Consider the following 27,782-nt stretch of genomic DNA (forward strand, 5'->3'; position numbering starts at 1 on the left):
AAAACCTTGTGTTGCGTTTCTAACAGTTACAGACAAGGTGAGATAACTGTGAAACATACATCCATGTAGTGAACTATGTATAATATTGTGTGGTGCCAGAAAGACAATTTGCTCTCAACAGCAGCAAGACCAAGGAGTTTATTGTTGATTTTAGGAAGGAGAGGCCAAGAGAACACACATCTGCTTCTAGGTTCAAGAACTGTTTTTGATTCAACCACTATCAGGATTTTGAAGCTCCCCATATTATCCTAAATATGCGCTACCCTGGGATCACCAAAACACCAGTCTGTACCACTAAAACATATTTTTTATTTTCCTGCCCCAAGAATGAATTGAGGTGTGGCTGCTCCATGGCCATATGACAAAGTCTCATCATCCATTACATGGCATTGCATTTATCAATATAAAGAAGTCACATTTCTGACTAAAATAAGCTGATTTGTTGTTAATAATAACTTCCTCATAATACAAAATAAAAATATTTTTTAAAAATGCATCTGCCAGAAACCATCATAACAGAACCATAGAACACTGTGGCACAGAAAACAGGCCATTCAGCCCTTGTAGTACCACTGACCTGCATCCATTCCATAACCCTCCAGACCATGTATCTATTCAATTTATTCTTAAAACTTAAAGAGTAAGCCACATTTACCATGTCAGACGGCAGCTCGTTCCACATTCCCACCACTCTGAATGAAGAAGTTCCTCCTAATGTTCCCCCTTCACGCTAAAACCATGTCCTCGTGTATTTGTCTCTCCTAATCTAAGTGGAAAGTGCCTACTCGTATTTACTCTATCTATACTTCTCAGTTTTGTAAACTTCTATCAAATCTCCCCTCATTCTTTAATGCTCAATAAAAAAAAATAACCCAATTGGTTTAATCTTCCCTGTAACTCAACTCCTGAAGACCCAGCAACATCCTAATTAATCTTCTCAGCACTCTTTGAATCTTACCTTCCTATATTCAGACAACCAGAACTGCCCCACCAATGTCTTATACAAACTCAGCTTTACATCGCAACTCCTGTACGCAATACCTTGATTTATGAAGGCCAAGATGCCAAAATACTGGAGGAATGAAACAATTAAAAGGATCAAACAAAATTTACACTTCAATTAATATCTATAAACCACTGAACAGCGGAAGAGTGATTAATAAACCAAGCACATTAATGACTTGGGGATATTAAATTTTTTTAAAAAGCAGTACTTATTTTAAAATTGTTTTGGAGAATTTTTTGACGAAATGGAATGCAGTGGCAGAAACATATAATGACTTTCAAAATACATGCAAAATTAACACTGGGAATTCAAAGTAAACATCAATTTAAAAAATCAATTGTTTTTGAGTCTTGGAAGGAAGTTACACAGTGGACTTGGTATTGGTATTGATACTAATGAAAAACAATGCTGGAGAAACTCAGCAAGGCAAACAGTGTTCTTTATATAGCAAAGATAAAGATACATAACCAACGTTACAGGCTTGAGCCAATCAAGGTATGAGAGGCAGGCACCCAAATAAAATGGTGGGGATACTGGGGGAGAAGCAGGGGCAGGAGGCAATAGGTGGATGACGGTGGGCAACAATAGGTGGTCAAGGTACTGTTGCTCTTTTTTTGAAAAATGTACATGATCAGGACTTGGATTTCGAGGGCACCATCTCAAACTTTGCAGATGTAAGACAATGACGAAGATAGTAATAGGAACTAGAATACAACAGCCCTCCAGCAGAAGCATTTGAATATCAATGAATCAGTGGATCAAACATGGACTCTCAGTATAGGCAGAGATCCTGTAGTGTCGGGGCTTGCTTGTGATCTTGCATTTTTATTGCTACTTTGATATCTAGACTTTAAAATATACATTTCTTCAAATAAATAGTTTCAACTGCAATCATTTCATATTCCCAAAAGAAGACTATCTCACATATATTTTTTTTAAAGTCAGGGGAAAGGATACTTAGCAAAATAACAATGTGTGTTTCTGCCACAAATTGTGCTTGACTGCTTCCATGGATATAACTCTGGAAAGAGAAAATGCAACGATCAAAGGTTCAGCAAGATTTCAGTTTCAAACATTTTACAATGTTTACTGTAAACTGTATAGTATGTTTGATCCAAAATATCTCTTCAGCAAAGCAGTTTTAAAAAATGTTGAGAAGAATAGCTCACAGGCAACAGGCAACACTCTCTGCTCGGACTCCACATATTTATGGCAACATAATTTGAACAAACTGGTCCAATTTCTTTCACCACTAACATTTCACTTTTGCATGCTTAGGAACATAGGAAGTAGGAACAGGAGTAGGCCAAAAATGGCCCATCGAGCCTGCTCCGCCATTCAATACGATCATGGCTGATCTAATTTATGGCCTAACTCCACCTACCTGCCTTCTCCCCATATCCCCTAATTCCTCTATCATGTAAAAATTTATCTAACCGAATTTTAAATAGGTTTAATGAGGCAGCCTCAACCACTTCCCTGGATAGAGAATTCCAAACATTCACTACTCTCTGGGAAAAACTATTTTTCCTCATCTCTGTCCTAAATCTACTCCCCTGAATCTTGAGACTGTGTCCTCTCGTTTTAGTTTCCCCGGCCAGCTCAAAAAACCTTCCTACATCTATCCTATCCATACCCTTCATAATCCTATATTGCTTCTTTTGCAACATCACAATACAGATCAAAACTTCTACAAGAAAATCTTTACAATAATCTACAGTCCCTCCCTCTTCACTGACACTGTTAGAAATCATCTAAATAACATGTGGCTGAGAACTAGTGTCCCTAATTACAGTAGATACAGCTAAATCAAGAGAATTAATGGCACATAGGAATTGAAAAAAAAATGTTGTATTAAGTTAATTATGGAAAAGGACAAGTCTGGTCTTTCTAAATTGGAGAAAGGCAAATTTTGTGGAATGAGAAAGGATCTAGAAAGAGTGGATTGGGATATGTTGCTTTCTGGCAGGGGTGTGTTAAGTAAGTGGATGACCTTCAAAGGCGAAATCTTGCAAGTGCAGAGTTTGCATGTTCCTGTTAGGATTAAAGGCAAAGTTAACAGGCATAGGGAACCCTGGTTTTCAAGGGATATTGGCCATCTGGCTTAAGAAGAAGAGGGAGGTGTAGAGCAAGTATAGGCAACAAGGAGCTAATGAGGTACTTGAAGAGTTCAGAAAATGCAAGAAAATACTCAAGAAAGAAATCAAGAAGGCTAAAAGACAGGAGGATGCTCTGGGAGATAAGGTAAACCCAAGGAGTTTCTAGAAGTATATTAAAAGGATATAGTAAGAGATAAAATTGGTCCCCTAGAGGATCAGAGTGGTCAACTATGTGCGGAACCTCATGTAATGGGAGAGATCTTAAACAGTATTTTTTTTGCGTCAGTATTTACTCAGGAAACCGGCAATTTGCCTAAGGAAGGAAGGGAAACAAACAGAAGGGTCATGGAAGATATGGAAATTGAGGAGGAGGAGAAGTTTGCTGCCTTACAGCAAATAAAGGTAAATAAATCACCCAGGCTGGATATGATATTCCCTTAGACCTTGAGGGAGACTAGTTTAGAAATTTCAGGGGCCCTGACTGATATATTTAAAATGTCCTTATCCATGGGTTAGGTCCCAGAAGATTGGAGGGTAGCTCATGTTGTCCCAACATTTAAAATAAGGCTCCAAAAATAAACCAAGTAATTATAAGCCTGTGAGCATATGTCAGTAGTAGGCAAGTTATTGGAAGGAGTTCTGAGAGATAGGATATTATAGGTATTTGGAAAGCCATGGGCTGATTAAGGACATTCAGTGTGGTTTTGTGTGTTTTTAGGTTGTATTTAAAGAATCTTGTAGAGTTTTTTTAAGGACGTTACCAAGAAGGTCGATGAAGGAAAGGCTGTGAATGTTGTCCATGTGGACCTTTCAAAACTTGCAGAGGGATCTGGTCCAACTGGGAGAATGACCACAAAAAAATGGCAGATGGAGTTCAATGCAGACATGTGTCAGGTGTTGCATTTTGGAAGGGCAAATCAAGGTAAGTCATGCACAGTAAATGGTAGGGGAGTGAGGAGGAGCAGAGATCTGGGAATATAGATACATTGTTCCTCAAAGGTGGTGTTGGAGGTGGATAGAATTGTAAAGACAGCTTTTGGCATCTTACCCTCAATAAATCAAAGTATTGAGTATAGAAGTTGGGATGTTATGCTGAAGTTGTTTAAGACATTGGTGAGGCCTAATTTGGAATAATGTGTGCAGTTCTGGTCACCAAACTACAGGAAGGACATCAGTAAGATTGAAACAGTGCAGAGATTTACTAGGATGTTGCCAGGACATCAGGAGTTAAGTTATAGGGAAAGATTAAATAGGTTTGGACTTTATTACTTGGAGTGAAGAAGAATGAGGGGAGATTTGACAGATATTTACAAGATTATGAAAGGTATAGACAGAGTGGATACAAGTTGGCATTTTCCACTTAGACTGGGGGAAATAAATACAAGAAGTCATAGTTTTAAGCTAAAAGGGGAAAAATTTAGGGGGAATATTAGGGGAAAGTTCTTCACTCAGTGAGTGGTGGGAGGTGGAATCAGCTGCCATCTGGTGTGGTGAATGTGGGCTTGGTCTTGAGTTTTAAGAATAAATTGGATAAATACATGGATAGGAGAGGTCTGGAGGGTTATGGAATAGGGCATGCCAATAGGGCTAGTGAAAATGGTCAGCACAGACTGGAGGGGCTGAATGGCCCGTTTTCTGTGCTGTAGCATTCTATGGTTCTATTATCAGCTTAGGTGATCATGGAGTGGATGTTAATAATATTTGGTAATAGAGTGAAGAAAGGAAGTGTTTATCTGTATGGTACAATGGATAACTGGCTTGAGCAACAAGAAATTGGGTCTGGCAGTTGGGATTGAAGACACAGCAAACACAATCTGAGAGAATTGTTAAAATATTTCCAGTGTATCTAAATTGGGGAAAGAGATAGGATATAATCATGTAACAACTGAGATGGTCTTTTGTAAAGTTATAATTTGGTTATTTGTTGAAAGTTCAAATGTAATTTAAAAATTTTAAACTTTAAGACTTTCACATTTAGTACACATTTCACTGATTGCAACACACTGTACCCAACTTCATTAATTGTCACAATAGTGTTTTTTAAACTTTGTGACATGAAACATTTAAAATCTTAAAAATGAAACAATTAAAATGTTAGAATTCTTAAGAACCAACCAGGAAACTCAAACAACTTATTGAAAAGATTAAACCTCCATTAAAAAAACTAACATTTGCACTTTTCCTTCCTGCAACTCCCATTCAAATGACTGAGTTCTTGAATACTCCAAGTTTAAAATCGGGAGGATCCGAGAGCAGCTCCCTCAACATAAATGCAGAAGAATCTCAGCATACACCTCCTCCAAACTGAAATTGCTGGCAGAGCTCAAACATAAGGTAAGGCACTTAAACATTGATGTGACATTACCAAAATCTACCAGAACATATGCTGAGAAATACCACAGATAATGTGATAAATTGGAAACAATAAAATACCCCCAGGAGAACTTTCCTCCCACTGTTATTTCCAGCAAAAGATGAGGATTATAACCTCGAGGGCACCACCTGGTGGTGAACTACAATAACGTTAATGTTAAACTTTACCAAAGACTGAAATGTTTCTATTTTTTTCTCCTTTGCTTTTTTCCCCCCCATACAATTTTAGATTGTATGGCATAATTTTCCCCATTTTGCAGTCATTATTGTAGATTCCATCACTTTGTAGATTACGATATCAAAATATTAAAAGGTTTGACAAAAAATACAATTCTAATCATAGTAAGGAAGAATTAAAACATACAAATTGATATTTATATTGAGATTTGTTTCAATCTAACCCAAGAAAGAGATGCAACAGCCTTTGAAAAGCGATAATGAATTATTTACCACTTGACCATTATGAGGGTTTTTATGTGCATATGGAGGACCTCGAATATGATTCCACATCTGACCAGAGGTCATGGCAAGTACAAAACACTGCAAGAATAAAGACAACAGAAAATGTCAAATTTTGATACCTTGTAATTATTATTTATTAAAACTTGCTACTGCAATGTTCAGATCAAAAACAGTTTCCCCACAAAGGTATTCCTAGCGAAGTGGATTCAAGCCCCGAGATAAGAGTTGGCCACATGGAGCTCTTTGACATGTAATGCTCACAGAAATATGTTGGCTGGAGGATATACCAGTGCTCCCAAAGCCATCCCAGAACATTCATGCAGTCAGACTAGGGTTCCTAGGAAGGTCGCAATTCAGGCTGAGTGCCAAGGAGAAGAAAGAGGAAGTGGGCACTGGAGAAACAGCCTCTGCAGAGGAGTGGAGCAAGCAGCAGTCAGGTTCTCCTCGATCGGGCCGGGCTACACCACAGCAAAGCACCACCAACGTGGGGTGTTCGGTAGGAGAGTCGAGAAAAGATGAAGGTTCTCTGCATGGAGTAGCCACAGAGGTCATAAAGCCAGGGCTGGCCCAGAAGAGCTCTGATGAGGCATGGCTTGCCCCAGAGGCAGGGTGATTGTCCAGGCACTCTGGCAGGGGTAAACCAAGATGATAGAGATGGGGAGGAGAGGGTCACCAATGAGGACGTCATCAAGGTGCCAAGCCAGGACAGAATTGGAGCTGGCAACAGCAGTGACGGTCCTATCAGTGGCCATTGGCAAGCCCTAGCCCCACTAGATGAAAAAGATCAGCACCAAGGAGCACAGAGTTTAGACCGCTCCTTAGCCCAGACTCAGCTCCCAGGAGCCACTCCTCCATCCTGCCAACAACTGGGGAAAGGGGAATGCAGGGTGGGATGGGGAGGAGCAGAGCTGTGAGCCACTTGGACTCACCCTGCCGTAGGAGGCAGCTTTACATCGGGTCACTTCCTGCATCGTGTGCTCAGCTGTGGATGTGATAATGGTGCAGTTATCTGGAGACCGGTGGCAGCAACATTCCCAAAGAGAACACATCATAAACAGGAGCAGGAGTTGTCCATCCAGCCCATCAAACCAGCTCCCACATTCAGTGGGATCATAGCAGATCTGGCCATGGACCCAGATCAGCCTTTCTCCCATAATCCTCAATACCCCTACAATGCAAAAATTTCTTACTGTATCTTAAATATATTTAATGAGTCAGCCTCTACTCCTTCCTTGCGCAGAAATTTCCACAGAAAATCAGGATTTTGAAAGTATTTTGTATGCATATGTCTTTTTGTTACTGAAACTAATACAAATTAGCAGTTTAAAAACCACACACATGAATAATTACGTGCATGTATTTCACACAACTTCATCAAATTTTTGTAACAAAATATGCATGCACGTGTAAAAACATTTTTTTCTCATGTCTTGCAGATCTGAAGTTTATCATGTGGGTCTTACATTAAGCACATTTGGTCTCCCTGCCCACAATGAACAAAGTACATCTTTAATGTGTATAATTTAACAAGCACAAGTTAAAGAGCAAATCCAATTATCAATTTCTGTTCAAGAGAAATAAGGGAAAATAATTTTGGACCAAGGAAATTTCTTAAAATATGAAAAAACTTTTTATATCCTCTCTAGAATAACAATGTCAAAAAGAATGAAATGGAACATTTTAATTTTTAATGCCTGAGGGACTAATAGGAAACCTACCAGTGGTGAAGAAATTAATACCATCAATTTGGTCGAGAACAAAGATCTCATGGATTTAAAGTCCAATGAACTTCTCTCTAATTTTTCTTAAAAATAATTAATTGAAAAATGGTAATACTTTTGGTCATGCAAATTCAATAGAATTATCTAGTACAACAACCAGCGGGGAAGTGTAGGAATAAATTGTTTCACCTACCAAAGCAACAAAGGCCCAGCCATTTTTATTATAGAGGAAATCAAGGTTATTCCGCCTTAGATATACGAGTCCACCAATTATGGCAAGTAAAAATCCCAGCATCAAAGGACCAGCATAGTTAGGTGGCCTTATCACACGAATCTGTTTCAAATAAAAATATTATTTTTAGTTTGAAACGTTACAACCATTGAAGCAACACCTTTAGCAATTGCACTCATTTTAATAATATTTAATATTGCGTATTTTAGCATTGTTTTAATGGTATCTCAGTGAGAAATAGGTTTTGATATTGGCCTTTTTTATTTATCGCACTATGATCTATATCAACCAATATTTTTTATAGATGCCGCTCTTTAAATATTCACAGTGACATTATCTCTTTTTTCCCCCTACACACCCCCCTCCAAACACAATAAATATCGGACATACAAAATAAAAATATCTTTATACAAAAGGAATACAAACAAAAATGACACATCATCTACTTATTCACATTAAATCTGATCGTGTTTATCTTCTTATCACTTTAGGTGGTGGTGGTCCTAGGCCTGCTCTTTCTGCCATGTTCCATATATGGTTCCCAGGTTTCCTCAATCATTATAACTTTGTCTTTTAAATTATATGTGATTTTTTTTTCCCCAATGGGATACACTTAAACTTGGTTATATATTCCATTAATGTTTATATTCATTTAGTCCAACGTGGCCATCTTGTATCTTTATTTTCACTTCTTTTCCACCTCTTCACCACCTCCATCCCTTTTTTCCAATCACTGTTTTATAAGTTTTCCTTTTTAATCTCAATATATGACAATGCATTTAAGACATGAAATACCCCAACAATCCCCACAAGCAAAAACCCTTTAACCCCAAATGAACCTCTCCTCTTTGGATTGCCCCTTGACGACAACCACAACTTCCCTTTCCATTCAATTTGCGAACTTACATGCAAGCGTCAACCGATTTCGCAGTGATCCTTATTCTCCCCCCAGAACACTATTTTCCTATACTTATAACAAAGCTCTCTTTTTTTTCCCTTCTTCCCCTTCTCTTATCCATCTTTAAATCTTTATATATATATTATACACACACACACACACATACACACACACACACACACATTATCTTCACTTTATATTTATTACATCTTTTTGTATATTTTCTTGCCGGTCATCCTTCTAGTTACTCCTCCTCCTCTCTTCTTGTCCTGCAAATGTTCAGCAAATTCTTGGGCTCCTTTGGGTCCGAGAACAGTCTATTTCATTCCCCAGGAATGAATACTTTGAGTACTTCTGGATATCTTAATATAAAGTTATACCCTTTCTTCCATAAGATTGTTTTCGCCGTGTTGAATTCCTTCCTCTTCTTTAAAAGTTCGAAGCTTATGTCCGGGTAAAAAAATATTTTTGGTCCCTTATATTCCAACGGCTTCTTGTCTTCTCTAACCTTCTTTCTTGCCTGCTCCAGTATGTTTTCGCTTGTCGTACATCTTAGAAATTTTACCACTATGGATCTCGGTTTTTGATGTGGTGGCGGTTTCGGTACTAGTGCTCCATGTGCCCTTTTGATTTCTATTTCTTCATGTGAATCTGTCATTCCCAGCACCTTCGGGATCCATCCTTTTATAAATTCCTTCATATCTGACCCTTCTTTGCCTTCTTTCAGGCTCACTATTTTTATGTAGTTTTCCAATATGTCAATTTTTTGTGACAATAAATCTTGTGTCTCTTCCATTTTTTTGCTCTCTTCCAACTTCCCTCTTAAATCATTTATCCCTATTTCTGTAGCAGCTTCTTGTTCCTCCACATTTTCTACTCTTTTCCCTATTTCAGTCATGACCAACTCTAAGCTTTGAATTCTGTCTTCAGCTCTTTTCATTTTTCTTTTGATTGAACTAAATTCTAATGATGGCCATTCTTTTAATGACCTCATTTGTTCTTTAAAAAAGGCTTTATCTAAACTTTGTCCTTCTATTTTACCTTCTTTACTTTGAAATTTTTGGTCTTCTTCCTCCTCTTTTTCTGGTCTGTATCTATGTCTTTGTCATCTTCTCTTCTCTGCATCTGTGTATCTCTGGTGAGCTGTTTCTGCATCCTTGCTGGGTCGACCCGCTGCTGAGTCTCCTGCCACAGGTCATCCCCCTGCCGGTCGCCCTGATGCCGCTCATCCTCTTCCCGCCCTTCGTTCTCTTTCTCACTATTCTTCTTTACTTCCCCCAGCCGAACGCCCCAATAGTGGGTGTTTCTCAGCTAGCCGCTCAGCACCTGAGCCCCCCCCCCCTGCGTTGACCTTTGTACTTGCGCACGCGCAACTCTTTGCACATGCGCAGTTGCGCACCTCTTCTTGGCTCTGAGAGCCATTTTTGAAGTCCGCCGGTCAGGAGGACACCACTCCTCTGGGGACTCACCAACATCTGATATCGGCCGCTCCTCTCCACGGTGACTCTCTGCTCTGACGTGCAGGTAAGGCCTTCTTCTTTCTTCTCCAGTGATTTTCCTTCTTCCCTTTTCTCTGTTATTCTTACTATTTCTCTTTTGGGTGCCATCTTCTGTCTCTTCTCTATAACTTTATCTTTCTCTTCCTGTATTTTATGTTTATTGATTTCTGTTTGTTCACTTTTTTGTTATTTTCTCTGGAGAGGGCTGTTTCCACCCGACCAGCCACTACTCCATCACATGACTCCTCGACGTTGGCTGCCTTCTTGAGGCATGCTTCACATAGAGGTCTAGAATGTAAGAATCCTCTACTACGTCTGAATGCTCATTGAGTGTGCAGCAGATCTGTTCACCGATCTCTCAGGTGCATAAATAGTTTTATCAAATACAAGTTAAATCAGAACAAACCATGATAATGATACTAATGCCCTTGGCTTGGATTTTGTTGTTAAGCATTTCTTCAGTTATTGGTGTACATGCCTACACTTTGCCCATAGCTGCCCATCCCCAATTAGTCTGAAAAAGATGGTAATGAGCTTTGTAGAACTGCTGCCACATGGAGGGAAAGTGCTACCACATGCTGTAATGGAAGGGTTCTGGAATTCTGCTCTTGCAATAATAAAACAGAAATGCACAAAGTCAGGAGTTTCGGTGACTGACAGGAAGTGTTCCTGTGCATGTGCTGCCTTCTCCCCTTCTAGATGGTGAATTTGGAAGGTAAAAAAGACAGCATTGCTGCAATGCATCTACTGACATGCAGAATTACTAACCAAGCACAGTAATTCCCTGAAAGTGGCATGACAGGTAGATAGGTCATAAAGAGCTTTTGACACATTGGCCTTCACAAATCAAAGTATTGAGTGTAGGAGTTGCGATGTTATGACAAAGTTGTAAAAGACATCAGTGAAGCTGAATTTGTAGTATTATGTGCAGTTTTAGTCACCCAACTACAAAAAAATGTCAGTAAAATTGAAAGAAAGCAGAGAAGATTTACTAGGATGTTGCTGGGATTTGAGGAACTGAGTTATAGGGATATTGCTAGAGGTGTTCAAAATTAGGATGGGTATAGAGTTAATGCAAATAGGCTTTTTCCACTGAGAATAGGTGAGATACCAACCAGACAACATGTTATGGGTGCAAGGAGAAATGTTTCGTGGAAACACCAGGGGGAGCTTCTTCACAGAGTGGTGGGAGCATGCTGGGAAGGTTATGGAGGGGTATGGAATGGATGCAAGTCAGTGAGACGAGGCAGAATAATAATTCTGAAGGGCCCTTTTCTGTGCTGTGATGTTCTATGGCAAGAGTGTGGCACTTTACATTACTACAAGTCCTTGCACTTGGGAAAGGTAAAAAATTGGAGACAGATTCAAGATAGTTCAAATTTTTGTTTACTCTTCAATTTCCTCATCAAAATATCAATTATTCTCAAAAAATTCAGTCAAATGGTTGTTGGGTCACACAAAATAAGAGAGACATTTGATTGAAGTGCCGAGGGACAGTTGAGATTTCAGTAAAAAGGGCATCTGTGTCCTCAAATTCTTCCCAACAAACAGAAACCAGGATTGTTTCAAGTCTGAAAACTCATCCACTCGTAGGATTGGAGAAGTCCTCCTTAGCTTTTCAATCAGAATCAAAAACATATGTAATGGTTTTAAAAAGAGTCCTAACTCTGGGAAATGCATGGTAAGTTAATAGATATGAAAGGTTTAGAGGGACATGGGTTAAACACTTAAATGGGAGTAGCTCAGTAAGAAGGAGTAAAACACAAAAGTCTGCAGACTCCGTGAGTGAAGTAAAAACATTGCTGAAGGAGCTTAGCAGGTGAAACAGTATACTTTATATAGCAAAGACACATAACCAACATTTTGGGCTTGAGCCCAACATCCAGGTATGAGCAAAATGTACTCAGGTGCCAGAACAAAATGGTGGGGGTGGGGGCAGGGGCAGGGGGACAGTCTCATAGCTAGGAGGTAATAGGTGGACATGGGAGACAGGGCAGACCAGCAAACAAGGGGAGGAGCTCTATGAATGGAGAGAGAAGGGGGTGGAGATCTGGAGGAAAGAAGACAGAATAGAGAAAAAGAGGAAAAAGGGGGCTGGCAGAAACCAGAGAAGTCAATGTTAATGCCATGTGGTTGGAGAAATATTAGGCATTACTCTTCCAATTTACAGGTGGCAGCAAGAGGCCATGGACAGACCTGTCAGTGTGGGAGTGGAGTGCAGAATTGGGAGAACCCTGTTATTGATGCTGGCAGAGCGAGGGTGCTCCGTAAAGTCATCTCCCAGTCTGTGTCCAGTCTTTCCGATGTAGAGAAAGCCAGAACACAACATACAAATTCCTTAGATAGAATGGGATTCGAACCCTAGTCCTGATACTAGCATTGTAACAGCATGGTGCTAACCATGCTCAAACACTTTTTTTATAAATTAATGAAATCAGAAGAAATCATTAATGTACCCTCAGGCAGAAACACACATCAGTCACTTACATTTATCTCTGTCCGATCAGCAATCCAGCGTCCAATCTGCTCAGCTGCAAATCCCCGAACTTGAAGCTCATAAGTGTCTGCTCGCTTTGGTTTCCCTTTAGCTGGAAAATGCATGAATGTTGGTGCAGAATTCATATTGAGCTAGACAAGGGATATAAAAGTCAAAAAAATTAAATGTATTAATTTTAATACTTGAAATCTGTTGTTCCTTCTCCAACTGCAGTAACATTTGCTTCTCTGAACTTGCCCAATGTCTGCAACCCTCCAGTACTTCATTTTGTTGGTTTCAGCTAAAGCAGCTAACTTTATGATGTAGACACAAGCCATTTATCCTGAATGGTTGGTTTATTCTTCAGAAATCTGCTCATGTAGATGCACTTTGATGAGATTAAGCAATTTAACATCATGAGCATCAGCTAAACTGAAGACAAATTATATTTACTAAAGTATTCCATTTGTTAAACCTGCAGACAAAGAAATAAAAGTTTGAGCATGGTGGGAATAATTTTCTGAGCTTGAGTCTATAACAATGCATAAAGTATTGTACAAATGGCAGATGTGCTTAGATCATGGATCATCACTTGGAATTATGACATTGTAGAGATTAGTGAGAGTTGGTAGCAGATTTACTCACAAATTGACTTAGGGATTCTGAATTAGGGGCAGAGGAGGGTCACTTTAATGCCTGGAACTTGGGTTCACTGCTGGAATGGACAAGAGGCCTTGAGTCAATGTAGGTTACATGAATGAGGAGACAGAGGAGCTGGCAGAATCTAGACTCGATGTCTCTGAAGGGGATTCTCTTTTGCCTCCTCTTCTTGGTAGACTAGTGGCACCTCTGTGTGCATTTACAAGGCAAACAACTCAATTTGTGTCCATGACAACAAAGAAACCTTGAACCTCCTCTGAAAACTCCACTTACAAAGGACCAATCCCAATATTGACATCAAACTTTATTGTCATGTGTAACAAGGTTCAGTGAGAAAATTAATTTCCTGCAGATAGCTTGGACTGCATTTTTTACTGATGTCCTGAGTTTCACTAACATTTTAAATTTAGATATACAGCACGGTAACAGGCCCTTCTGGCCCATGAGCCTATGCCTCCAATACACAACTTAATCTACAAATTTCATAGGTTTTGAAGGGTGGGAGAAAACTGGAGCACCCAAAAGAAAGCCACAGAGAACATACAAAGTCCTTACAGATTCGAACAGAGATCGCTGGTGCTGTAGTGTCGTGCTAACCACTAGCCCAACACAGCAAAGACAACATTATTTTACTAATATTACACTCAATCCCAGCCTCTGCAAACTATTATTTAACTTATTCTACTAATATACAGGAGACTGATAATGACAGGAAGAAACAGTCCTTGAATCATGCTGCGTGATCTCACAATTCTGAATCTTCTAACAGGAGGAGGGAGAAGAGAGTTTAGCTTAGTGGGATGAGTGTTTTAACATGCTAGCTGCTTTATCACGATGGCCATTGGGAATACCAGAGCCAGCACCACCAGGCTGAGCAACAGCTTCTTCCCACAAGCAGCGAGAATGTTGAAGAGCCAAATAAACTGCTTACACTAACCATACAAGACTCTCATATTTATGAAACAATATTTATTTATTTGTACACGTGAAATGCTTGTCCTTTACACATATTGCTTGTCTGTATGTGTGTCAGGTCTGGTAGTATGTCTGTGTGTTTTGCATGGAGGACCAAAGAATGCCATTTCATCAGGTTACACTTGTACAATCATGTGACAATAAACTTGACTTGAGCTTTTCCAAGGAAGCAGGAAGTGTAGACAAAATCAATGGGGGGGGGGGGGGTTGGTTTCCATCACAGTCTCATCTGCATTCAAAACTCAATAGTTTCTTACAGTCTTGGGCAGAGTTGTTTCTGTACTATGCAGTGATGCATCCTGACAGAATACTTTTAATGATATATCTGTAGAAGTTCTTGAGAGATGCAGGTGACATGACAAATTTTATCAGGCCATCATGTTGACTAAGACAGGTTGCTGTCTTACTCCTAAAAACTAACAAATGTCTACTATTTCTACCTCAGCACCAGTGATTTGGACCAGGAAGTATATAAACAGCTCTTTGATCTTGCTGACATTGAGGGAGAGGTTGTCATCCTGGCATCAAACCCACTCTATTTTCCTTCTATATTTCAACGTCATTTTCTTCTACGTCTATTGTGCTGCTCTCATTTTCACATGAAATATGAAATCCAACCCTTCAACTTTCTAGCTTCTAACTGTTCTTTCCACCCGTCCCCCTTCTCTCATTTGACTTCAAAGTTTTTTTTCCTAGTTTTGACGAAACATTATGTACCAGAAACAAAGAGTTAGTTTCTCTATCCAGAGATGTTCCATGATCTGTGAACTTGTGGATTTTACATTTAAATACAGAGCTCCTCCAAGGAAGAAAATGAATTTTAAAAAAATAAAATTGAAAAGATTACAAATGATAAGATCAATTATGATATTCCAACATAAATCTTCTATTTTTGTCAGAATGAATTCACCCTCCACATTGACTATTGAGGCATTATTGACATGTTTAAAATACCAAAATTATTGTTCAAAATATTGAAAATTGAGTAATACAAAATAAAACCAACCTGGTGAAATACATCAGATCCTTCATCAAAATCCACCAAAGCAAAGAAAAGTTTATTTACAAAGGAGCTTGAATAACGCCAAGAGTTAGCCAAGATTTGATATTCTTCATCCACTTGCCTTTAAATAATTAAAACAAAATTTAGAAATGTTCTTCATTCAAAATAATTCATAGCTATCTCACTGTAATAGGCTTATGATACAATTTTTTAAAAAGGCAGCCACATACTTGCAAACAGTGCACTGACGCTGTGGCTGCAAAGCAGTGAACATCACCACAATAGAGTAATTCCTTGGTGGAGCCTTCACAAATCGACGGAACTTATCTCCATTCATCCGAATTACAGCTCGCCTGTTTGCCCATTCCATTAACTGCCCAACCTTTTCAGATAAAAGAGTCTGCAAAGCCAAAAATGAGAACATACAATTTTGTCTCAAAAATCTCCATTAATTCATAACGTGCAAACCTTGAAACAACTTAACGGTGAACAATAAATGGACACCTTAAGTCTTATGGAATGGTATCTCTTCCAATAAAGATTAAATATAACCAAATCAATTTTCTTCTACGTATCACTAACATCATCAGTGACTCTAAATTTTATTGGTGACAAAATATCCTTTGAAACACATTTCAAACACAAACTTAAATTTGATCATTTGATTTTGCTGAAATGAAGTTGTTTTTAAAAAAAACATGCATAAATGTTGTTGGAATTATGAACTCAGTCAAAGACAAATTAGGAAACCAGCCACTTTGCAATTATTTATTTTGATGAATAACTAAGGCATGTCAAATATTTTCATTTGGGTTTTTATTAAATATCCAACATCATTACCACAAGCTTGAAAGATCTTGTTACCGTCAATGGGGGTGTTTCTAGTGAGCCGGGAAAAACGCGGTGATGCAAGGTAATGTGAGGTGAAGCGCGGTGACACCTCAAATTTGGCCGCACTGGAAACACATCCGGTTGTGGCCGATGTACGGCAATTCGAGCTGCTCCGGCGTCCTACTTTTGAGGTGGTCGATGCGGGGTGATGCGAGGGACGACCTCGCAGTGGAAACACTGCGGGTGACTCACCGGAAGTCGCAATTTTTCACCCACGGTTTTCAATTGCTCACTGGACTTCCTGGTCACCTCGCATCGCCCTGCATCACCTCGCATTCATTGCTCGGTAGAAACAGTTCGGGTAGTCCAAAAAATGCGCGGTGATGCAAGCGACAAAAAATCGCGGTGATTCGAGGTGACGCAGGGTGATGCGAAGTGTCTTTAGTATAAACACAGCTAATTACAAGCCTCACAAAAAATTTACAATTAAACAATACTTGCATATTTGTACATTCTGCAGGAGTAATGATTCTTTTGCAAAAGTGCATGAATGGACCTTGCCAACTAGCTCCCTAAGAAACAGCAAAGCTACTGAAGATGTGAATCAGCTTTCATGTCTTGGTGTCACCCATCTGCAAAAGAATTGATGGCAAAATTTTTCATTGCTCCCTGCATGCCAACACATCTGAACTGTGAACCCCATAGACATTTAGACTTTAAAGATGTAGGCAATTTAGAGTACACACCTCAAGACACTAATCTGTCACCAGTCCATCTTTTAAAATTCTTCCAAGCCACATGGCTGGATAGGTAAACAAATGTTAGTGTCTCTTTGCTCAACATCCTAGTTCAAGGAGTAAAACACAAAAGTCTGCAGACATTGTAACTGAAGTAAAATAAGGTGGTGGAGAAACTCAGAATGTCAAACAGTGTACTTTATATAGCAAAGATAATCAACGTTTTGAGCTTGAGCCCTTCAAGGTGTGAGAACAATGTAGACAGGAACCTGAATAAAAATGGTGGGGTCTGAATAATCACAAGCATTTCCTATTGTTACTTTGCAGACAAGCAGCAATAGATTTTCACTGAGTATTATTTTTTAAATAATATATTAATAAAATAGTGTGTGTGTGTGTGTCTGTGTCAAATACCCAAACCATTACAGTATAGGCACAATTCTGGAAAGTCATTCCCAAAGTTCAGTTTTTGAGATCTTGTATGAACTCAGATCTTTCAACTGATGCTCAGAAGTAATTATGAAGGTGAGAGACTGAGTGATCAGACTGCTGAAAACTCATGAATCTTTGTCAAGTTGCTGCCAGAGAAATTTTCTTTTGTACAAATGGTTGCCAGAACCCTCCTCTTCCTTGTGTCGGGGAGACATAATGTTCAATTCCATGATACTTCCAAAACCCAAGCCAGTCAAAATGACCATTACAATGGTCATGATGGTTCAATAATTCCCCTGACAAAGAATCAGTAGAATTGTCCATTTCACAGACATTACACCTGTTTTCAGATGGCTGGCTAATACTGAAATACTGTCTCTTTCAGTGTCCCAATCACATGACTCTCTGCAAGTGTCCCATCTGTTTTCCTGGATAAACAACCATTGTTCTTTTGTTCTTAGTTGAGAGCATCAATTTTGTTTATAGTTTGGACCTGATGGTGCCATGCAGTCTGTAAATGTGAAAACTGAGAATGGTTTTAGCCTTCACCAACCCCCAAAATAACACTCACTAAAATAAACAGGAGCTTGTAAAGCTTGACAGAGTTTGGACATGGCAAGATTTCAACTAAAAACACCCCAAGAACATTCTCAAAGCCTCCTTGAAAAATAAATCAACCAGAAGTCTCACCAGCATGCACTTGCAGAAGCCATATTCAATAGCAGGAAAGGTATAGATCCCAAATAGATTCCCATTAAACACGACCTGCAATTCACAGTCCATAGTCTGCAGATACCACAAAGGACAATTCAGCCAACTCAATGCCCACTGAACTGGGAAATGAGGCAAGCCAAGATAACCTAAACAGAACTTTCCTTGAACATTTTGAGTATCTGAAATGTCAATTCACTCAGTACATAATTTCAAGCAAAACTTCACATCTTGTTAAGGTTACAAAGACAACTCATGACTTTCTTCTGCGCCTTATAACGTGTTTATTTCTAACTTTTACGACTTAAAGTTGGTCCATGCTACACTTCTGTCTGCATTGAAACTGCTTTCGAGTATTCCCCAAATGTTATTTGTATTTAAATTTGAATTTCTTCAACGCAAATATAGAAACAAAAATAGCAAAGAGAATCGATGCTACGGATCTTTGAAAGATGGGATAGACCCCTTAATAAAGCAAGATGGATTCTCCCACCCCTGTCCGCTTCTGGACTCCCTGGGACCGGAGGCAGCTCACTCGGGCCCCTCTCAGCAACTGCCAGCTCCACTTCCGGCTCCGCTCCCGCTCCCACTTGCTTTCGAATCATAAGCGAACCACCTTGACCAACCTCTTTCTTCTTCTGTCCGTCGGAGGGGATCCCGCAGCACAGGCACAGGCCCACCAGCACCGCCAGGAATCGACGGCCTCCCATCCCGGCCTCCCACCTCGCCCGATCCGGCCGCGCGACGCGCCGCGAAGCCCAACGCTGACATCAGACGCAGACGAATGCGCCCCACCACCCCCGACCCTATCCCTGGCGGCTTGTGATTGGTCCCTTCCGTCGTCCGTCACGTCTCGGCGTTTGCGATTGGCCCCTCCTTATTGGCTTCTCAAGCGGCGAGGGCTGCTATAGCAACAAGAGAACAGACTCACGCGAGTTCCTGCCGCATTCTTGGGGGTTTACTGGTTAACGAGGTAGGTTGGTCGAGGGAGAGGGAGGAAAAGGAGAGGGAGGAAAGGGGGAGGGAGGAAAATGGGGGAAGGAAAATGGGGGAAGGAAAATGGGGGAAGGAAAATGGGGGAAGGAAAGGGGGAAGGAAAGGGGGAAGGAAAATGGGGGAAGGAAAATGGGGGAAGGAAAGGGGGAAGGGAGGGAGGGAGGGAGGAGGAGGAGGAGGGAGGGAGGAGGAGGAGGAGGGGGGAGGAAAGGGAGGGAGGAGGGGGAGGGAGGAGAGGGAGGGAGGAGGGTTAGGGAGGAGGAGGAGGAGGGGGGAGGAAAGGGAGGGAGGAGGGAGGAGGAGGAGGAGGAGGGGGGAGGAAAGGGAGGGAGGAGGGGGAGGGAGGAGGAGGAGGGGGGAGGAAAGGGAGGGAGGAGGAGGAGGGGGGAGGAAAGGGAGGGAGGAGGGGGGAGGAAAGGGAGGGAGGAGGGGGGAGGAAAGGGAGGGAGGAGGAAAGGGAGGGAGGAGGGGGGAGGAAAGGGAGGGAGGAGGGGGGAGGAAAGGGAGGGAGGAGGGGGGAGGAAAGGGAGGGAGGAGGGGGGAGGAAAGGGAGGGAGGAGGGGGGAGGAAAGGGAGGGAGGAGGGGGGAGGAAAGGGAGGGAGGAGGGGGGAGGAAAGGGAGGGAGGAGGGGGGAGGAAAGGGAGGGAGGAGGGGGGAGGAAAGGGAGGGAGGAGGGGGGAGGAAAGGGAGGGGAGGAAAGGGAGGGGAGGAGGGGGAGGAAAGGGAGGGGAGGAGGGGGGAGGAAAGGGAGGGGAGGAGGGGGGAGGAAAGGGAGGGGAGGAGGGGGGAGGAAAGGGAGGGGAGGAGGAAAGGGAGGGGGGGAGGAAAGGGAGGGGGGGAGGAAAGGGAGGGGGGAGGAAAGGGAGGGAGGGGAGGAAAGGGAGGGGGGAGGAAAGGAGGGAAGGAGGGGAGGGGGGGAGGGGGGGAGGGAGGGGGGAGGAGAGGGGGGGAGGAAAGGGAGAGGGGGGGGAGGAAAGGGAGGGAAGGGGGGAGGGTGGGGGGAGAGAGAGAGAGAGAGCATTTCCCCGAACTAATCTGGGAGGACAGCTGATAGTGGTGCAGGAGGTGAGGAAGGGGGCTGGAAGCTCGTACTGATGGAAGGGCTGGACACATTCAACATAGCAGGCAGCATCTGTGCAGTCAAAAACTTCCCCGTCAATGGGCTCAGCAGAGCTGGGAAACTTGTTTTAAAAAAAGTTTCAAAAGATACAGAGTGCTATCTCAGGTGGGCAGAGTGGTGGACACCAATGCTGGAGAAACTCAGCAGGTCAAACAGTGCCTTTATAGAGTAAAGGTCAAGATCCATCACCATCGTTTCAGGCTTGAGCCCTTCATCAAGGTGGGTCAGGTGTTGTTTAGTTAATAGATGAATGAGGGCAGTTATGTGATTTTTTTTTAAATATAAAACATTGCTGATTTTTAAAAACTCCCCACAAGTTCCTCTGCTTTTAAAAAGAACAACTTGTATTTCTTTGGTTTCTCTTTAGTGAATGGTGTTTATCACTTGTAAAGCATTTTAACTGATTCTCAATTTCAATTAGCCAATCCGCCTGGGTTGTCTCCACTTGTAGAATCATAGAAATTTATCATAAAGTTTGGTTCAATCCACATTGCCTAGCCCTTCAGAAATGAATGAATAAAATAAATGGCTCACATTAGAGATTTGGGTGATGGATGGAACAAGATTTATAAAGCAAAAGGAAATTGCCGAAGCAAGGGGTGGTAGGTGGGGAGTAACGAGGCCATGGTAGGATCAGGAAGCGAAAATTAGACATTTTATAACCTACACTACCAGTCCTGATGCCAGTGTAGGCCTCAAATGTGGGTGAAGGTGAATAAAACTTGGGGAAAGATTGGATGTGGATTGCAGAGTTTTGAATGGGCTCAAGTTACTGGAGGAGAAATGAGATGTTGACCAGGAGTGAATAGAATTGGCAGATCTGGTAAAGACAAGGCTGAAGCTTTCACAAGCATGTTAAGAATTAAGAGCTACCTTGAGGGATCGTCAGCGTTCCTGTAGATCTGATGTTTCTCTCAGTGATTAAAAGGTCATGATTTTAGAGGTGGTTTGTAGATAGTACACTCTGCAGCCACTATGTACCTTTAGTAGAGAGAATTAATATTTATGGGGTGCTAGTCAATTAGTCTGTATTCTGAAACTCACCATTGGCTGTGTGTTTTCCATTTTTTGTTTAATTGCATTACAGGAAATTTTCTGCATTATTCTTTTATGAGAACTCAGATTGCTCCAAATTAGTGCTAGATTGATTCCAATTTTCTGTAGGATTTTAATGTAAGAGAGCATTGGGAGAAATCAGGGAAAAATGGTGGGAAAAACATTTTTTTTTAAAACACGAGGTCACTGGAAAGACAAACCGCACAATGAGTTAACTTCAATGAAAGCAATGAAGGTCAAATATCCACTTCTCCAGGCAAATTATTTGTGTTTCTATCACACAATATATTTGGATACCTATGAAGATTCCCCAGGATCATTAGAAGTGGTTTTTCTGGTCATTTTGTTTCATAACCTTTTGTCATTAAGTCCCTTAGGTTGTCCTTTCAATTCTCTCTATTCTCTGTACATTAATATTACATGCATATCAATGTCATATCTGGTAGCTTAGCTTGAGGAAGTTTGCAAACATATTTATATGGTTAAGTGTTGACATCTGGGTCCCATTTTCTCATTGAATCACTTCAATTTTTTAAACCAAATTTCCTAAGTTGAAAAAAAAAGTATGCACTTTGAAAAAGTGTGTGCAAATGCATTACTGGCTAATTTGCTTAGTGATCTTGAAAATGCTTTGCAATCCAACCTCTTGCTTTAGTTTATATATTTTTGCATGGTTACAATCTTTAATGATTGATTAAATGAAAGATGTACGTTTTGTCACAAGATAGTGCTACACAGGAGAATAGCCATGGGCCTGAAGATGACAGTGTAAAATTCCTAACATAAATACAAACTGGAAACTCTGCGCGGACAAAGATTTATGGACGTGTTTTCCACGTCAGCTGCAGGCTCGTTTGTGGCTGACAAGTCCGATGTGGGACAGGCAGATGCGGTTGCAAGGAAAAATTGGTTGGTTGGGGTTGGTGTTGGGTTTTTCCTCCTTTGTCTTTTGTCAGTGAGGTGGGCTCTGCGGTCTTCTTCAAAGGAGGTTGCTGCCCGCCGAACTGTGAGGCGCCAAGATGCATGGTTTGAGGCGATATCAGCCCACTGGCGGTGGTCAATGTGGCAGGCACCAAGAGATTTCTTTAGGCAGTCCTTGTACCTCTTCTTTGGTGCACCTCTGTCTCGGTGGCCAGTGGAGAGCTCGCCATATAACATGATCTTGGGAAGGCGATGGTCCTCCATTCTGGAGACGTGACCTACCCAGCTTAGTTTGATCTTCAGCAGCGTGGATTCGATGCTGTCGGCCTCTGCCATCTCAAGTACTTCGATGTTGGAGATGAAGTCGCTCCAATGAATGTTGAGGATGGAGCGGAGACAACGCTGGTGGAAGCGTTCTAGGAGCCGTAGGTGATGCCGGTAGAGGACCCATGATTCAATACTTGATTATTGTGGCACATGATAACTTCATGGTAGGTTTTACAGGAAATTTGGAACTCTGCACTTGTTAATCATCAAAAGTGCTTGGTTCAGCATTAAAAAATTGCTTAAACTGCTGTATCCATCCTTGATTTGCAGTTAAGGGGTAGAGAGAATATTTAAAAGGGACTTGGAGGGAAACTTTTTCATACAAAGGGTGTTGGCACATAGAATGAGCTGCCAGAGGAAATGAGAGAGCATGAAACATTTACTGCATTTTTTAAAAAAACCTGAACAGGTACATGGATAGGAAGGGTGCAGAAGGATATGGCCAAACTCTGGTAAATGAGACTAGCTTGGATAACTTGTTTGGCATGGGTGAGGTTAGGGCCTGTTTCTGTACTGTATGGTTTTTACGAAAGTTGGTGATATATCATTGCAGTTGATATATCAGGGAGGAGATGGGGGATGAAGAAGAACAGGAAAAATTAATGGCTGGAACTGCAGTTGCTAGAAGTGTGAAATGAATCAAAATGTGGTGAATGCTAGTGGATCAGGCAGCATCTGTGGCAAGAGGAAATAAGAGTTAACATTTCATGATTATTTGCTTTTCTTGCAGATGATGCCTGGCATGATGGAGTTTACAAAATTTTCTGTTATTATTTTAGCTGGAATAGGAGGCGGTTTCAGAAGCAGATTTAATGAATTAAAAGATTTTGCATTTTATTTTGTACAGTTTTTAGTATCAATCCAAATAGATTTTTCTAAGCATTGCCTCTCATCACCATTACTAACTTCTTTTGTTTCATTAAAATCTGCATGTTTTAGTTTTATTTAGAAGATGCATTTTAGCATTTTCAAGTTTTTTAATTTTTTTCAAACCTCTGCATGCAGTCATTTTTTTTCTGCAATAGATTTAATTGCCCAGCCAAACTTAACTTTTTTTTACAAATGGAGATGTGCCATGAGTTCCCTTGCCTTGGAAAAGGGAATGACATAAGGTAATGAGGATTTTTAAAAACTGATAGATTACAACCACATCAGATAAATTACAGTAACCTGATGGAATCCATTATAAAGGATAAGCATTGAATCAGGCTGCATAAATAAGTTCAAGATGCAACTGGATGAAGTGTTATGGTGATTAGCCAGGTGGAGGTAATCTATCAAAAGGATGCTTGTTGGATCTCCTGATTTTTCTTTCCCTCTATGGTTCTAAAAATTTATGTTCTTTAGTTTCACACTTATGTATGTGTCCCAGAATTAAATATTTATTTTGTGAAATATGGTGATATTCCTTGCTTCTGCAAGGAAATTGAGATGTGAGATAACAATCCTGTATCTTTAGTGGCAATGTTGCAGAATAAGAATTTATCGTCGTCGGTATGTGTCTCAAAATTTGTTGATTTGTGGCAGTATTGTTGTGCACCATAGGTGCAAAATTGCTATAAATTAAATTTCTGTAAATACACTATTTTAAAAAAAAAAATAAGTGCAAAACAAGAGAAAAAGTGAGGTCATGCAAAATAATTCTGAAATACAAATGAATATTGTAGAGGAAGTTAAGCTTGAATCACTTTGAATTAATACGGTATATATTAAGACTTTTAAACTTTGAGGTCTGCCTTGTTCCTCTCTACCATCTCCACTCCCCTGCCGACTGGAAAGGATAGTGTGGGTAATGGTTAAGGCAGAAGATGTGTGGATGCACTCAGTCCCTGATTTTTTTTTTTCCTCCTCTCCAATACATTTATACCTTTCTCCAACGTCACTTGCCTGAACATAGGTGGTAGAAAAATGACACAATGGGCACAATTACATAGTGAAACTATGCTTCAATTACAGCAGCATGTAGTATCCTGGCCATAAGAGATCCAGGTGATAAGAATATACAGGGAACAGAGGAACATGTATCATGTTTTAGTTTAACTTGGGCATTATCATCATGAGCTGAAGAGCCTGTTTGTGGGCTGTGCTGTTCTGTTGTAAGTTAGCACTATATGACATTCTTGAGGTTCAGTGTGGCCAAAGAAGCAGCTGGGAATTATTAATACTTCTGATATATCAAGGATGGCTTCTATCCCCCCCCACTCCTTTGCTTCTACCTATCTTGCTGAGAACCATTTTCACAATGAAATGAAGCCTCAGAATATAAATTTCACTCAAATTGGACATTGTTAAAATCATGGCTTCATGTTTGATGCATGTCTGTTTTGCCTTAGTCTTGAAATAATTCAAAAGTAAATATTTTTTTAAGAGTCTTTATTCTTGTTGGCAAGGAAGCCTTGAAGTGTAGGGTAGCACAATTAACGTGGCGGTGAGCACAACACCTTGAGTGCCAGTGATTAGGACCGGACATGGGTTCGAATCCAGTGCTGTCTGTAAGGAGTTTGTTCATTCTTCTCTATGTCTGCGTGGGTTTTCTCCAGGGGCTCTGGGTTCCTCCTGCTGTTCAAAAAGGTACCAGGATTGTAGGTTAATTGGGGGTACTATTGGGTGTAAATTGGGTGGCACGGACTCATAGGCTGAAATGGCCTGTTACCTTACTGTATGTCTAATTTTAAAAAAAAGTTACTTGCATCCCAGAGAAGTGAGCATACATTTCATGTGATGAAAGGCAATCACAAAACAGACAGCACAGTTGGCGTAGCAGTTAGCGCAACACCTTTACAGTGCCAGTGATTGGGACTTGGGTTCGAATCCAATGCTGCCTGTAAGGATTTCCCTGGGACTCCAGTTTCCTCATCATTCAAAACATACAAGGGTATAGGTTAATTGGGTGTAAAATTGGCAGCATGGACTCCTGGGGTGAAATGGCTTGTTACCATGCTGTATGTCTAAATTTATTTTTTAAAATTATAAATTGTGCTTGACCTCCTGAGTCATTATATTCTGTTTTAATTAAAGACTATCAATGATTTTCTTGTCCTAGGTCTTCTGTTATAGAGAGACCAATAATAAATAAATTATAAGAAGAGCAATTTGATTGAATCAACACTCTTCTTGTTAATTATATAGGTCTAGAATACTTGTAACTTATTCTATGTATAGGAAATATTTAAATTGTGAAATGAAGAACAGTTGCTGAACATAATTGAAGCTGTTAAACCATTGAAGGAAAGATGGCCTGGTGTATCTTTTCAGTCAAGCCATTGGATCTTTCATATCAAGCTTGGGCAGTCATGGCCTCAGAGTAAACCACAGTATTGCACATTTTTGCATTTGCCTTGATTAAATGTTTTTGGAGAGGGGCTTGATGTAGAAATATGAATACTCCCATTGACCTGACATTGAAACTGAAAACTAAGTGAACGTGAAGTGCACACTCTGTTAGAACATCAGGTGTTTTAAGCAGCTCTGTGCAGTTTGTGAGTAATATTTGCTGCATACCTCATCCCAGAGACTTTAGAAAAAGTTCTGTTGCTCAGCATTCGGATCAATAGAATTTTTGATCTGTTTTATTTGAAGTTCAAATTTAAATTTAGTGAGTGTAACATAAGTTGCCTGTATTGATGCCTGTATTTGTAGTTGGATGGTGGGAGGAATAGGGTTAGTATCGGCCATATTGTTGAAGGGCCAAGAATTTACGAGCAAACTCCACCTGTTTGTTTATACTGGTCTGATCTCTCTCTCATCCTGGACCAAAGCCATTTTCCAGCGGTCTTCATTGATCCAAATGCAATTCAGAAGGTGATAATTCAGGTCATTTATAGTTGCAAAGAGTCAATGAATTTTCGGTAAATTTAACTCACATTTGTTACTATAAACAGAACATCACTGAAAGAGGCAGCAGGACAGCTGCTGTGCGAAATGGAAATGACATGCATGCGGCACAAGTAGGGCTTTTCAGAACCAGGGATTAATGTTGGGTTAGTACTGAAGGAGCTTTAATCTACATCAACCCGGTGGTGTAACTATCTAGCATTCTCTCACTAAGCGTAGAAAAATGTAAGCATGTTCTGCCAAACAATGAACAAAAGATTAATCAAAAACAGAGTTGCATTGACAGCATATTTGTCATTAATAGTAATTGTCAATAAAACCATGGAAGGCAAACCATGTGTTAGCCATGTAATCCTCCTGTTCCTTCATTTGGTGCTCATTATAAAAAATAGGTAAATCCATCTGTTGGCCAGATGAGGGTGCTGTAACATGTGGAAATGTTGCCATGTCTTCATCTCTGGTCAAGGGGGATAAATCTTAGCTTGCTCTCAGCCTCTGAATTCATCCCATTGACATCATTCATTCCTAGATTTCTGTTTTCATGTCCAGCTTTAGCAACCTCATCACAGCAAAATTCAGGTTATTCAATTTTATAACAAAAGCAATCAAATTAAATCAAAATAGTTACTGTGTATTTAATTATAGAAGCTGTAGCATTGGAGGAGGCTGCCTCGTAAATTGTTTTCATCCTGTGCAGAGAAGAATATTTTGAGACTTGTCCCACTACCCAAATTTTGATCAATGGGTTTGTTACAACTCATCAAATGCTTATTAAATGTGATGAAAGGTTTCTGCCTCCAATTCAGGCAATGGGTCACCACCACTTTTCAGGTGAAAAGTTCAGATTTATTGACAGAATGCAACCCTGAGATTCTTTTTCCTGTGGGCGAGGCAGAATTACCATTTAGTAGTGCAAAAAAAAAGACGTACGCATGTAAATGAAGAAATGTTAACAAACTGCAATACAGAGGAAAAAAATCAATAATGTGCAAAAGTAAGTCCTTAAATGAGTCTCTGATTGAGTTTGTTGTTGAGGAGTCTGGTGGCTTGAGTCTTGTGGAACCTATACCTTTCCTGATGGCAGCAGCGAGAACAGAACGTGTGCTAGGTGATGTGGATCCTTGATGATTGCTGCTGCTCTACAATGGCAGCATTCCCCATAGATTTTTCGATGGGAAGATTTTGCCTGTGATGTCCTGAGTTGTGTCCATTATCTTTTGCAGGGCTTTGCATTCAGGAGATTGGTGTCCCCATACCAGTCCGTGTTGGAGTTGGTCAGCCCACTATCCACTACACATCTGTAGAAACTTTTTTCCTTCCTGAAGCCAATAATGAGCTCCTAGTGTTCAGTGACATTGAGTGCAAGGTTGTCGTTGGTGCTCCATTCAGTCAAGTTTGCAATCTTCCTCCTG

The 27,782-nt window shown here is 40.5% G+C and overlaps 1 protein-coding gene and 2 long non-coding RNA genes across 7 annotated transcripts in view; 2 read left to right on the forward strand and 1 right to left on the reverse strand.

Annotated features, from left to right (window-relative positions):
• Positions 1–6,019, forward strand: part of LOC138740336 (uncharacterized) — an 18,352-nt gene extending 12,333 nt beyond the window's left edge. The window contains exons 2-3 of the long non-coding RNA XR_011342838.1: positions 3,392–5,439; positions 5,885–6,019. This is a non-coding gene — a long non-coding RNA (uncharacterized lncRNA). The remainder of the gene's footprint in view (positions 1–3,391; positions 5,440–5,884) is intronic.
• Positions 1–27,782, reverse strand: part of LOC138740331 (magnesium transporter protein 1-like) — a 38,660-nt gene that overhangs the window by 9,270 nt on the left and 1,608 nt on the right. Inside the window, exons 1-7 of one of the 2 annotated variants that reach the window (XM_069892841.1) lie at positions 18,742–18,893; positions 15,635–15,804; positions 15,408–15,525; positions 12,778–12,918; positions 7,855–7,995; positions 5,929–6,018; positions 1,964–2,027 (exon numbers count right to left, since the gene is read on the reverse strand). In XM_069892841.1, the coding sequence (XP_069748942.1) occupies positions 1,964–2,027; positions 5,929–6,018; positions 7,855–7,995; positions 12,778–12,918; positions 15,408–15,525; positions 15,635–15,804; positions 18,742–18,825 (808 nt within the window). In that variant the 5' untranslated portion in view covers positions 18,826–18,893. Of the gene's footprint in view, positions 1–1,963; positions 2,028–5,928; positions 6,019–7,854; positions 7,996–12,777; positions 12,919–15,407; positions 15,526–15,634; positions 15,805–18,741; positions 18,894–27,782 lie in introns of those variants that run through there. The other variant, XM_069892842.1, reaches the window with a different exon arrangement.
• Positions 19,051–27,782, forward strand: part of LOC138740334 (uncharacterized) — a 257,122-nt gene continuing 248,390 nt past the window's right edge. For 3 of the 4 annotated variants that reach the window (XR_011342835.1, XR_011342834.1, XR_011342832.1), the window contains exon 1: positions 20,126–20,451. This is a non-coding gene — a long non-coding RNA (uncharacterized lncRNA). Of the gene's footprint in view, positions 19,089–20,125; positions 20,452–27,782 lie in introns of those variants that run through there. The other variant, XR_011342833.1, reaches the window with a different exon arrangement.

The sequence above is a fragment of the Narcine bancroftii genome, chromosome 8 (genome assembly GCF_036971445.1).
Source record: "Narcine bancroftii isolate sNarBan1 chromosome 8, sNarBan1.hap1, whole genome shotgun sequence".
Classification (NCBI taxonomy): Eukaryota; Metazoa; Chordata; class Chondrichthyes; order Torpediniformes; family Narcinidae; genus Narcine; species Narcine bancroftii.